Genomic DNA, 13,693 nt, shown 5'->3' on the forward strand with positions numbered 1-13,693 from the left:
TTGAAAATGAGACTGAACAAAAAATAATTTAACGTGTTTGGTTAAGAATACTTTTGAAATTAAAGTTATAAAATAATTTTAAAAATATATATTAATATTGATGGATTTTTAATTTAAATATTGTAGATTTAACTATTGGTACTACATCATAAAATAAATAATATTTTTATATAAATATTATTTATTATTCCATGAAACCTTCTACAATTCCATTACGTACGAAATACATCGACAAAAAACTACAGTTTTCATAATTTTTTGAGCGTGTAGTAAAATTAAATAAAATATTATCATATATAAAATTGATATTACAGTGCGAGTGAATTTGAATTCACTCCATACTAGTTTTTTCAAGAAAAAAATTATTTTTCACATCACACTGCAAGTGAATTTAATTCACTTTAAACTAGGTTTTTTTTGTTAAAAAAAATGTTAAAAAAATTAACACATTAAAAAAAATAATGTTCACGCGAACAGTGCAAATGACTTGCACTGTTCACATGAATAGTGTATCAATGCACACTGTTAATGCTAATTACACCGTTCATTGAACAATGCAATTAGCATAAACAGTGCAAGAAAAGCAAGAATTCCTTACTTTTTTTGAATTGCGTTTCCAACGCAAAAAATATATCGGACTCATGAACTGTAAATCATAGGATTCCCAAACGGGTCCCGGGTCCCGGGTTTTAAAACTATGCTGTAAATCACTTTTTTTTTTGTTACAAACGGCTGCAAACTGCGTTGTAATCAAAACGCAACCGCAGCCGCGTAAACAAACGGCCTATGAGTAGTGTGGTTGTAGTTGTCTGTTAATATGATTTTCACTTGAAAATTATATTAAAATAATATTTTTTATTTTTAAAAAATTATTTTTGATATTATTATATTAAAATAATATAAAAATACTAAAAAAATAGAAATATATAGTTAAGCAAAAAAATAAAATATTTTTAAATTTTTTCATAAATATTTTTAAAATATAAAAACAAACAGGAATAAAACAACAAAAATAACAGTGTATGAAGATCAACAATGCCTGGACAAACAAAGTCACGAAACCTTATACTAAAAAGGGTGCAAATTGTAGATAAGTTGCCAAGTTTTTTTGCAAAAGTGCATATCTAACACGGAAAAAGAAATACCAAAAACGGAAACGAAACAGATGTTTGCATAAACTCGAAAAGCAATAGACATACTCTAGGAACTAAAATTCATAAACAATGACCAGTCTCGGCAGCCCTCCTGTCCGAAAAACAAAACACCTGCAAGAATCAAGAGACGAAGAAAAAAAGGACTAACCGACAACAAAACAGAAGCAAAACAACGAGAGAAGAAAATAAAACGACCACCAAAAGGAAAGAAAAACCAAATGCATAACTTCAAATCGACGGCGAAGCACAAACAACAAAACATTGGTAACAAATGTCTTGAGATAAATCCATGAGCTGTCCCACTCTGCATTTTCTATAGCACAATCTCCAGACCTCTGGCTGAAATAGGTTGCGTGACGGACAAATAAATTATGACTTCTAAAAGTAAAAAAGACGCGCCAACAAAAAGTCATGGCTCGAGTTTTCATTTTTCTTGCGTTAACTTGTGTTTTCACAACCCACACCGCCTCAACCCATCTTGTTTAAGGATTTTTCTTCATTCTTATAGCTATAAGCCTCCAGCCTAAACATAGTCATTGCTCGAGTTTATATATATATATATATATATATTACAATAAGACTTACTTTAAATAAATTTATTTAAATGATATTTAATTGAAACTTGCCCTTAAGAGTGTGATATACAAGTCTTAATTTAAAGAACAATATTATATAGTACATTTTTTATTCATTATTTCAAATCAATAGAATCTGTTTTTGTAATTTCTATCTTGTTTTACTTAATTTTCTATTCAATAAACCATATTACCAACAAACCATATTTCAAATCAATAGATTTTTTTTTTTGTAATTTATATTTTGATTTGCTTAATTTTTTATTCAATAAACCATATTACCAATAAAAAATTACGTTTTTTTTAACAAAATAATAAATTAAAAAATATAGTATTGGCTAAAAAATAATTCTGTTTTATTTATAATTTATATCATTATCTTTTTTTAGGAATACCAATTTTTATTGCCACTTATTTGAAGAATTTCTTGTTTGAAAAGTTACCCATATAACTATTAATATCAACAATTTTCTTTTATGAATTATCAGTTAATATATTTAATTTAATTTATAAAACATGAACATTATCTTTTAATTTATAATTAAGTTTACTATAATAGCCAAAAACATATCCACAACGTCCAAACATGTTTTTATTAAATATGACAGCATTGGCATCACCGTCGGAAGGCTCAAAATAGACAAACAAAATTCAACTACTGATAACAGAAATGTCAAAACATCCCCTCTCTCTTTACCATTACGTTTACGTAAGATAGATTATTATCGTTTCAGCCCCCCCCTCTCTCGATCAAAATCAAAATTTCACAACTGTCTCTTCTCGGAAAAAGAAATGGCTTCTACTTCTTCTCCAGGCGAAGAACCACAAAACCAGAATCAAGATCAGCAGCAGCAGCAACAAGAAGTAGTAGTAGCAGTGAAAGAGAGAGAGAAAGAGTGCCTTCACAAAACCAAAACGATACACTTCTTAGGCCGTACCACTCCTATCGTTCTCCAAAACGACAATGGACCTTGTCCTCTCCTTGCCATCTGTAATTATTTTCTCTCTCCTTCCTTCTTGTTAACTCATTTGTTAGGGTTTTTAATTTCTTTTGCTTGATTTACTGCCAAGAAATTGAAAACTGAATTTTGAAATGTTCTTTTTTATCAGGTTTCCGTGAAAATAGGAAAGCTCGTTTCGTTTAAGCGTTTTATCTAATTTGATTTTAAGAAAATTGACTGGTTTAGGCAAGTGTGATTTCATTCTTGGATATTCTCACAGTAGCCAAACTGAAACTTAATTTGGATCGTAAAATCTGCTTAGGAAATTAAGATTAATTGCTTAACTAGGTGTAATTTCGAGGTGCTGATGATGCAAATCGAAAAACTCAATAATTTGGATCAATTGCTTGTTACCTTTTCATGCTGTTGAAGTTTAATGCAAAAAATAAGCTATTGATTTTGATGTTGTGAAATAGTTCTTTTCACCATTGAAATTGAAAGAACCAGGCATTTAGGTACATTCTCAATGATTGTAGGGTTTTTTTTTCTTTTTCTTCCCATTTTGTTAGTAATTTGGAGAGAAAACAGAATATGAAGGGAGTTTAGCTAATGTTGGAATACTGGTTGATATAACCTATGGAGAAACAGAACCTATGATATGCGATTTTTTATTGCTTGTTTGATAATTTGGGAATTTGATTGCTAGGATTTCATTCTTTTTGTCAAGAAGGTTTCAGTACACTACTGGGGATAGTTGAGTGCAAATTCTTACAGAAATTTTGAGTTATATCTAATTTACTGTTGGGATTCACTGCATTGGCGTAAATGTTCTTTTCTTTTGTTAAGGTCGTCATTATTCTGGCAACACAAACTGGTAGGATTGATTCTTTAGAGGAACATCATCTTTTCTATTGTTAAGGTAATTGTTGTTCTGGTGCCAAGAAATTTGAAAGTTGACTTCACTAAACCCAAAACAATCCTGTTAGACATAGTCCACCAGACCCTGGTTAATAAAATTTGTGTTTTTATCCTTAACTACCACAGAGGAGGCTTGGATTTTTTATTTTCTCATTACTTTAGTTTATTGGTGAAAAGAAGGGATTACTTGTTTAAGCATCAAATGCTGTTTTGGATGTATCTTGAATGATTATTTTATTTGACATTTTCTGCAAATAGATTATTTTATTAAATATCTATAAAGGATCATTCTTGTCAATTTTTTTGGGAAATATACAACTAGAATTGTGGTTTGATTATGAACATGTGGGCTTGCTATAGGTAATGTCCTTCTGTTAAAGAATAATCTAAATTTGAGCTCAGATAGCGCTGAAGTTTCGCAGGAGAAATTGCTATCCCTTGTTGCAGAAAGGTTGATTGATTCCAACAGTAATGTAAATGTAATAACTATGAGCAGATTATCTTGTTTGTTTGATATATTCATTATTAATCGGTGCATATTATTTTGACTGCTTCTCTCACCATGCAGAATAAAGATGCAGGATATGTCGAAAATCAACAGCAGAATATAGCAGATGCCATCGATTTGCTTCCAAGACTTGCAACTGGAATTGATGTAAATTTAAAGTTTAGGAGGTTGGCCTCTCTCTCTCTCTATGTGTGTGTGTGTGTGTGTACACTTGTACTTCTTTCTTTAATTAATATATATGACCATGCAGGATAGATGATTTTGAGTTTACCCGAGAATGTGCCATATTTGATTTACTTGACCTTCCTTTATATCATGGTTGGATAGTTGATCCCCAGGTATGCTATTTCCAAGCATTGCGTTTATATTTCAGTTAAATTATAAATTAATCACGCCCCAGTTTTGTTTCTCCTAGGAATAATTGATGCCTAATTGCCTGTATGGTGGTGTTAATAAGAGGGTGTTTTCCTAATTATACTTGACATGCTCTTCCTTCAATTTTCAACTTTGCAAGGGTTATAATTGCATGATGGAAATTTTTGGAATGCTCTGCCCTTTATAACTTAGAGGGCTTGATTCATGTTTATTAAAACCAGTGGGTTTAAGCCTAAGTATGGAGAACTGAAGAAGTTTTAAGCTATCTGGTTCCACCTATCTTAACACTCTTATTGTATCTTTTAGGCAAATGTACTGGTTCTTTGAGTTTATCAAACACCCTCTTCCATGCAGGGGATTATTGATTTTTCTTAGATTGTGGCCATGTTGTCCCATATTGCCATCATCTGCTGCATTTTATATAAGTAGTTAACTTTGGTGTAGGTTCTGTTGAATATTCCCTTTTTCTCTGATTTTCATTTATTTATGTTTTACATTAACATCTGAGTACATGTCTAATAAAATCATCTTTTCATGTGAATGTTCCACATGTATGTATGTCCGTCACACAGCTTGGATGTCTCTCTAGGTTATGGCCGGCCTGCATATTAGGGAAAATGACAAAATGAAAACATTTGCATGTTTATATAGTTGGGCACTGAATAACATCGAGGATGCTAAAATGCGAAGCTTGGTGTTTCTTGTAGATCATCAATGTCAATACATCTTAAACTTGGTTGGCTAAAGGACAGGAAATCATGAGAGTTTAAGCTTTCCTCAATGGAAATGTGTAGGATAGATTCTTGATTGTGGAGATTTGAAAACAGTTTGTGAATGAAGCCTCCTTCTTGTAGCCTCTCTTTTCAAAGTTACCAGAGGAAAAACTTTCCGGCACTATCTTCTTGTTACCTATTGAACATCTTATTTTTTTCTGGAATCGATTGTAAGTCTGTCTAGTCAGGTTCTGCTTGTCTTGAAAGGGAAACAAGAAGTTGTGGATAGGTGATGTAGGACAAGAAAGCAAAATCACCAAAAAAAAAAAAAAAGAGTTGATGTAGAATAAGAATCAGAATAAAAAATAAAATAGACACACTCAATCTTGGAGAAGTAATGCTCGATCTTGAAAGAAAAACTCAATTTATTTTAATCAGCCATTCAACAATTTAATAACTAATTTCTAGGTGCTTTCTATAACATATGAATTACATGCACCAAATCAGATAAAATAGGAAAACCTACCTAATAAGTTTTAATTTAAAAAAGAAACTAAAATTCTAATTTAACAACCAAGTAATAAATACTAATATTCCCAAATAATGAAATCTTGAATAATCATACAATATTAAAACTCTTAAATAAATAAAAACCAACTCCCATTGCTGCCCTTGCCCTTCATTCTCCATCAGTAGGCTACCCGTTGTGAATTCGGATTTCATCAACTACATGTAATGGAGAAGGCTTCACTGATAATAGGTTTTCATGGAGAAGGCTTCACTCATTTATGGGAATAATATGTTTTAGTCTGGATATTGAAATCTTGCATATTTTGACATATTCACTTACAGGAAACACTTTTGTCCTTTTCCCTGTGGAACCTGTCAAATGCTTACTTAAAATAAAAAGAAGCAAATGAAAATACTTGTGTGAAGCAGCAAGCACCTGTCGTGTTAGGTATTTTGTTTTGTACCTTTTGCTGCTGGTGTAACTTGTTTGGAAGCCAAAGTAAAACTTATTAACATCATATGAAAGATTAGGTAATGCTGACAAGAATTGGAGGCTTACAGATTTTTAGAAATTAGTTCTAGTTTTTCACTACAGCAATGTGAATCATCTGTTGTTGATTCAATCTGCTGTTACTTTTTCAACTTGTATTGATTCAATGTCCAGTTGCCTTCCAAGAAATATTTTTGCTTGGTATATTGAAGCCAATGGATAGTTGTTACTTTGCAATGGGCTCTGTTCTTGATCAGATTTATTTCTTGCTTTGTTTTTTTTTCTCTCGAATACAAATATTCCTATTTCAAATGAAGGCCTTATTATTTGGGCATGGTTTACCACTAGGCTAAAGGGCTTAGTTAAAACATTAATATTTGGGCATGGTTTACCTCTAGGCTAAAGGGCATAGTTAAAACATGTCAGCAAGGCAATGGCACTTGAGATTTTTTCCTTCTTGTTAGATAGTTTCTAAAAGCTATGCTGTGCATGTTGCTTAATCTCTTGTTCAAAAGAGGTCCTTCAGACAGAGAGTTTTATTTCATAAACAATGAGTTGCTGAATCAAAGAAGAATGAAAGCCATACAAAAAATCATAATTACTGAGGCTTTGTGCATCACGTGGCATAGAAAGCCTCATTAGTATGCCTAGTGGTCTTAGGGTCTGCTATGTGGGGGTCTCAGATCCTAAATTATGTCATTGAAATCTTGTCTTTTACTAATGATTGTGTAGTTTTAACTTTTGCATTTGCTTCCTGTATCACCCAATGTTAAAGCTTAATTGCCTTGTCACCAGATGAAACCATTTTCTTATGTGTATGGTTGTGGGTTCTTTTTGTTTGGATATATCTCAGTTATTATGTTGTTGCTGAGAAAGGATATGATATTTCACAATGACTTTTACCAATACATCTTGATAGGCATTTTTCTTTCCTTTTGCTCTCTTTTATATTTTATTATTTGTAAGTTGCCAAATTCTTAAAGTTTTTTGGAACTTTGTAATTGAATAAGCATATTTTGTTAGTTGCATTATGCTTGAGAAATAAGTGCTTAAAATTATCAGGATGTAAATCAACAATACATGTTGTTCCCTTGTTCCTTAAATTGTCCTTTCTTTTTTTATTCAGAAAACCTCTAGTGTTGATGTCTTGATCTGGTTTCAAGATTGAGATGATTAATTTTCTTTATTCAATGCACTAGGACTATGATACTGCTAATGCCATTGGGCCAAAGTCCTATAATACTCTTATGGGGGAGCTTGTTGCTCTTGAAACAAGAAACATGGAGGATGAAGGTAAAAATTTGATCGGGGAAGATAGTAAAACTAAAACCGAGGAAGATTGCATTGACTTTGTTGCTGCGACAACTGCTACTTTGGGTGTTCCTTCTCCTTGTCTTTCAAAGGCTACATCTTTTGATGATTCTCCACATTCAGTCTCTGATCATCAAAAAGTAAGAAAAGGGGATTTAGAAGAAGAAGAAGAGCTATTGAGGGTCTTAAAATTGTCAGAGACTGAGTTGCCAATTTCAATGGATGATTCTCTTGTAGCCAATGTTGATGGAAGGGTTGTGTCTGTTGGCTCACATGAAAGCACACCTATGAAGGGGACCATGGTTGTGGCTTCCTGGGATACATCAGAGGGGCATGTTGGTGTTGATATCAATCTTAGTGCATTGAGCATTGATGATAATAATAATCCGACATCTTCGGAAACTCCCCCAGGGAAACTGACAGGCTCTTCCTTAAAGACTGATCTGACCGATCATTTTGATAAATCAGTTTGTACAGAGTCTGGAGAACATTTCTCTTGTAATGATGTGATTGAGAATACCAGTGCTGACGCAGTTGTTGAGATTCAAGGTGCATTGTCCCTTTCTTGTGCAAGAAGTACTGGATCTTTCGATAGAGACCCCACAGATATTTTGCATGATGGTCAGAAGGTTGAGAATCAGTCCACTTCTATTACCGAGGTTCACAAACCAGCAGATATTTCAAGTGGGCATGACATGTTGGATTTACCAGGGTTAGCTTCTCTAGTTCCAGAGTCAGATTCATCTAGTGGTAGAATACAGAATTTTGATACACCTGATACCTTTACTTCAAGTGTTGATGGAAGCGAGCCCATATACGAGGGGGAAGAATGCATTTTAGATTCAAGAACTTCAAATTGTGAAGATAGAGAGCCTATGTATGAAGGTGAGGTGATTCTTTCTGAACAAGCTGATAAAACTGTGAGGTCTAAGGATGAAATCACTTCACAGCAAGGTGAGTGATGATTCGTGTTATAGCATTGGATTTTACACACTACCATGTGCATATATTAGGTGCTCAGTTAACAAGTAATGTGAATATATTTGACACATTTTCATATTCTTATCAATTCTATTAGGGGAGCTGATAAGGAACTTTTTGAAGAACAATGCTAGTCAGCTGACCTTTAAGGGGTATGTTGGCCCACTGCTTGGCTATATAATCTCTCAATTCCTTGTGGATTTGATTATTTATTTTTTTGTGCTGGGTCTGGAGATGTTCATCTGATTTCCTTAATACTTTTTGCAGCCTCTTTTGCTTACAAGATGGGCTTAAAGAGCGTGAGCTGTGTGTTTTTTTCCGTAACAATCACTTTAACACCATGTTTAAGGTTAGTTACAGGCTGGGATGCACTCTTTTGTGGCTTAGCTTTCAATGTCAAAGCTTCTGATTTTGAATTAGACCTATTTAGCAAGCAGTTTAAAGAAACACTATTTAGTTCCCTGTTTTTCGTTTTCTGAACCTCGATTGTATGATTTGCAGTATGATGGTGAACTGTATCTTTTAGCCACAGACCAAGGTTACATTAATCAGCCTGATTTGGTGTGGGAGAAACTCAATGAGGTTAGACTGAGCTCAGATATCTTCAAGTTCTAGTCAAAACTAGAATGCAAGTACATATTTGTTATTTTAAAAAATTGGATTGAGGTTTGTTATTCTACATGTAGTCAAATTAATTTGATTTTCTGGCAGTAGTGTTGTATTGGTGTGTTAATAGAAGGCATAGGTGATAAAGATTTTCCTTTAAACTCCTAACTTTCAAAAGCCCATGAGTAATAATGGCATTTTCTCCGTCTCTTATTTTCAATTTTCATCTGTAATGTTAAAATAGAAAACAAAACTATTATATCTCAGATTTCTGAATTTGCAACAACTTTGTGAAGTTGTAGGCATTGTTTGTGGAGTTTGGCATGCTAATCCTGACTTCCCATGACTTCAGGTAAATGGGGATACATTGTTTATGACAGGAAACTTCAAGGAATTCAAGGCGGAAAGTCATACAAATGACCCATGGGATGAGCACAATGCCATGACCAGTACTGCTGTATGCACTTCTTTCCTTGTCCAAACTCCAAAGTATTCTAAGTCTTCATTTTTTTATATTTTGCTGCCATGGAGCTTATTTTTAATTCACATGTCTCAGGACTATCTTGCTAGCATTGGTAGTGCTGCACAAGCGGGTGTGGATATAAAGTAATCCTTTTACTTTTTTCACTGTCTCACCCATTTAATCTCATTTGGAATGTGCATACACGGTCATTACTATTCTAGTGATCTCTTTGCATAAATACATGTACTAACTGTGCTATTATGGCAGCTCTGATCTGCAACTGGCAATAGCTCTGCAGCAACAGGAGTATGAGCAGCAGCAACAGCCGCAACGCCATAATGTGCAGCAAGCATCCACCACTGGTGGTTCAAGACTAATCACAGGGCCCCAGGTAAATCATTAATGATTTTTATGCTTTGGAGGTCCAGGATATTTTATCGACTATTGAAATAAGAAATCAATGCTAATAGTCCAGGAAATTGCTATTAAAAAAACCAGCATTAGGATACTTCATCAATGAGGTTTAAAGAATTATATATATTAATCTGAAGCCATTTCACCAATCAATAATTACAAGATGTTCACAAATTACACTAGTTTCTAGCACTTGTGCATCCAAAGTCTTAAGTTGCCATGGCGTTTGTGAATTCCCCCCCATGGCCTCTTCTGTTTGTCATCTGCCAATGTGGCAGTTTGATCAATGATTTATCATTCATCATGGATGTCAATAAGAGCCTTCCATTTAGCAGCATCTTAGGATGGCATAAAGTAAAAGGGTGAGATGGTGCCCTATATGGAAATGAATTGTTCAGACTGTAGATCTTTTTTTTTTTCCTTGTCTTTTATTGGAATACCATTTGCAATCATGCAATCTTTTTGTCTCAATCTCTATTCTAATGAGGCAGGCCAGACTTTTTTTAGTTAAAACTTGTAGGCATATAGGACCACTGATTCACAAGATGTTTTTCTAGCAGGTGCCAAGGAGCAGTGGTAGAACCGCATCTTCTTCTTCTTCTTCTCCAAGGCTTGACACAAAATCAAAAGATAAGTGTAACGTGATGTGAATTTTGTTGGAGGTATCGTGGAAGTCTGTTCTGTAAATGGCGTATATTTTGACCCCATTGTATCCTTGAGAACAATAAACTGCAGTAGTCAAGATTTCTCTTGTAAAAAGGCAGTATATAGCACCCTAGCAAAATCCTGCGATTTTATTAATGTTTTCTTTTTCTTCACCCCCACACGTGTAAGCAGCTTTAATTTTTTTTTTTTTTTGGAATAGTTGACAAATTGAAAGAGGTCCTTTATATGCAATGATGGCTTTAGTTATTCAGTTGAAATGTCCATGGAAGTGGCACAGGCAGGTCCGTATGGAGGACCATTTACATTTCTATTCTGCAACTTTGCCCTGCCCATGCAATTTCGCCTGGCCGGATAATAGCTTGTCAAAAGCTAAATGCACGCTCGAAAAGTTATCGGGATGTTTTCGAACTGCAGGTCTGGTGTTGACGTGGCACAACAAATTAGGATTAAATTTTGGATTTTTCTATGAGAGCTATTGCTTCTCCTATCAAGTTTTTAATGTATAGAACGTCAGTCATTTATTGGAATGTCAGCGTCGAGTGTTGATGGGATGATGGAAGGGACCTAACCTTTAGAAATGAGAATCCTTGGTGCCCAGATCGAATGCAATGTGCTTTCGATGGTTCATGTTGACTGCATGTCCTGGTGAGAATTTTTTTTACCCTAAAATCAAATTGACAATAGGGACTGCCTGTAGGCTTATAGCCGATGTGCCTGTGTTCTTTTATCGTCATGTGACCCAGAATCAATCAATCTTCAACGCTTAGGTTATAACCATACAGGCTACATCGACACAGATTCGAATAGTTCTGGATCAGGTTCAGGCGAGTTTATGGCAGGCCCTGGAATTGGCGGCTTCCACGGGGGATTTCTCTTCTCAAGCTGGTGCTAATGTTTTGTTTTGTGCATGATATTTAGGTTCAAAATTTTTGGTTTGGGGGCTCTGGTAGCAAATTGTGTGACAAATAGCTTGGATATCAGCATGGACACAAGTATTTCTTTACATTAGGAGATGAGTTAGAGTGAAAGGAGAACATCTAAGAGAACCTTGCAAGAGAGCTCCATGACGAAGCAATGCATCGTCCGAGAGAGCTCAAAAGAAAAATTTACAACTTCGATAGTGAGTCGTCCCAGCTACTATCGCAGCATGTGGCATTCTTGTTGGTCCATAACCTAACCCATCTCAAACAAGACTGCACCATTACAGAAAAAACTAAATGGTGGGGGTAAAACATTGTGGATGTAGAGAGAGATCACCGTGGACTCAAATGGTGTTTTCCCACCCTTTGTGTTTTTATCTGCTTTGACATGAAAAGGAGACAAAAAGAAAGAAGAAATGTTTTAAGATGATTGATAGAAGATGAAAAAATTTTAATGTGCAGTCGTCTGCATAGGTTCAAGGCTTAATTGTGAGTTTGGGCTGTAGCAAAATTCAGTTTGGAGCAAGGAGATTATTGCCAAGAAAAAATGTCTGCTCATGTTTGAAGCGATTTGGTTTGGTGTCGCATTTTTGATACAATAAGCGACGAAGAAGAGGTGCGCCGCTATCCCCTCCTCGTATTTGTATGAGCAGTGCTTTTGGGTATAAAGATATGTTTTCTGTGTGAAATATTTACCTATTGGTAGGTTGTCATTACTCAGTGAAGGATCTTCATTACCTATAAATTAAAATGTGTATCACAGATTTAATCGGTTAAATTAGTTTAGTAGGTTAATATAATTAATTAACTTATATTTTTTTTAATTTCATTATTTAATTTGAGAATTAAATTTTATGATTTATTTTATTTACTTTTCATTAGATTATCCTAGTCTCATAATTTGAGAATAATTCTTAACATGTTAACTCGAGTTAACTAGAATTATTTTTTTATCTTTATTTAATTGATTTTTTTTTTAATTTTATCATTCAACATTGCATCAGTTAGGAATTGAGCTTAATAATTTGTTTTTATTTGTTTTTTATAAAAATATATTAATCTCAAGATCAAGGTCAAGGGTTTTGACATTTTAATTCTAGTTAAATCTCAAATAGTTTTTTTTTCTAAGAAGTTATATCAGTCTCATAACTCGGGTTGCAGATCTTTCAATATTGAACTTACTTTTTATTGAGTTGTCCTCATCTCATGACCTAAGTCGCGGGTTTGACGAGTTAACCCAATTGATTTATTTTTTTCTCTGTTTTTTTAATTGATTTATTTTTTAATTTCATCAATTAATATTATATTTGATTAAAAATTAGGTTTTATAATTTGTTTTAATTTGTTTTTCATTAGGTTATTTTGATCTAATGAGTTTTTTAAGTTAATTGGTTAGTTTTGATAGATTCTATTACTAGTGTTTTTATATAAAAATTTGTTGAAAAAATAGGTTTTAAAAAATAAAAAATATCCTAGGCATCATTAGATGCAGACTGCAAATCTTAAAAGTTAGTTTCGTATAACATTGTTGACCGAAAATGACATTAATCTTTTCCAAAAAGTCCAGTACAACTTTAAACGGTGGCCGTCTATATACGAGATAAAAGTGCCCCATTTATCAGAAAAGACTGTCCAAAGTATCGGTGATCCATGCCTTAAAAACAACTTGATTTAATTAAATTCCCAACCTTGTAATTTAGTGGTAATTTAAAAATTGAGCCCACTAAAAATTACCTTGTATTGAAAAGATGATATATCATTATAAAATTAACACGAGCAAACAAGAATCTAAATCTTCTGGGAACGCAAGATCATTTAATTGCTATTTAATCAAATTATCTTCTGATTAACCTGTATTGAATATATTACTTGTCATATGCCTAATTAAACCGGATAAATAAATTGAACAATTAGCTTAGAAATTAAAAAAAAAAAGTGAATTAACACAACATTTATTAAATAGTTTTAAACCATAATAATTAATTATTATTATGGTCTTAAACCGTAACAATTAATCATGTCACATTCGAAAATTGCTATATCAATTTAATTGATATTGCGAATCTAAACCGAGATACCTTTCACCGGAGACTTGAAGCTACTTTGACTTCTGGTTTTGTTTACCTTTGGTTACGAGATTGGGCTGCT

At 33.5% G+C, this 13,693-nt stretch overlaps 1 protein-coding gene across 4 annotated transcripts; it reads left to right on the forward strand.

Moving 5' to 3' along the window:
- The first annotated feature begins 2,351 nt into the window (after nucleotides 1–2,351).
- On the forward strand, nucleotides 2,352–10,777 carry LOC118028538 (uncharacterized). Of its 4 annotated transcripts, none has more exons than XM_035032141.2 (12): nucleotides 2,352–2,720; nucleotides 3,949–4,067; nucleotides 4,157–4,263; nucleotides 4,347–4,434; nucleotides 7,384–8,449; nucleotides 8,574–8,628; nucleotides 8,744–8,825; nucleotides 8,978–9,058; nucleotides 9,435–9,539; nucleotides 9,639–9,688; nucleotides 9,813–9,936; nucleotides 10,517–10,777. In XM_035032141.2, exons 1-12 carry the CDS (start codon nucleotides 2,522–2,524, stop codon nucleotides 10,607–10,609), a joined length of 2,169 nt encoding a protein of 722 aa, XP_034888032.1. In that variant the 5' UTR covers nucleotides 2,352–2,521; the 3' UTR covers nucleotides 10,610–10,777. The 4 variants fall into 4 exon arrangements, with proteins under 4 accessions (XP_034888032.1, XP_034888033.1, XP_034888034.1 ...); XM_035032142.2 differs by having other exon boundaries at nucleotides 10,520–10,777; XM_035032143.2 differs by having other exon boundaries at nucleotides 3,949–4,061.
- The last annotated feature ends 2,916 nt before the right edge of the window (nucleotides 10,778–13,693 follow it).

Source organism: Populus alba, chromosome 3, assembly GCF_005239225.2.
Source record: "Populus alba chromosome 3, ASM523922v2, whole genome shotgun sequence".
Classification (NCBI taxonomy): domain Eukaryota; kingdom Viridiplantae; phylum Streptophyta; class Magnoliopsida; order Malpighiales; family Salicaceae; genus Populus; species Populus alba.

What these genes read in the sequence shown, in the direction of transcription:
- LOC118028538 (XM_035032141.2), top strand. Translation starts at nt 2,522, where the DNA reads ATGGCTTCTACTTCTTCTCCAGGCGAAGAACCACAAAACCAGAATCAA. An exon ending in TGAAATCACTTCACAGCAAG is followed by an intron (nt 8,450 to 8,573) that starts GTGAGTGATGAT and finishes CAATTCTATTAG; the next exon opens with GGGAGCTGATAAGGAACTTT. An exon ending in ACTTTAACACCATGTTTAAG is followed by an intron (nt 8,826 to 8,977) that starts GTTAGTTACAGG and finishes TATGATTTGCAG; the next exon opens with TATGATGGTGAACTGTATCT.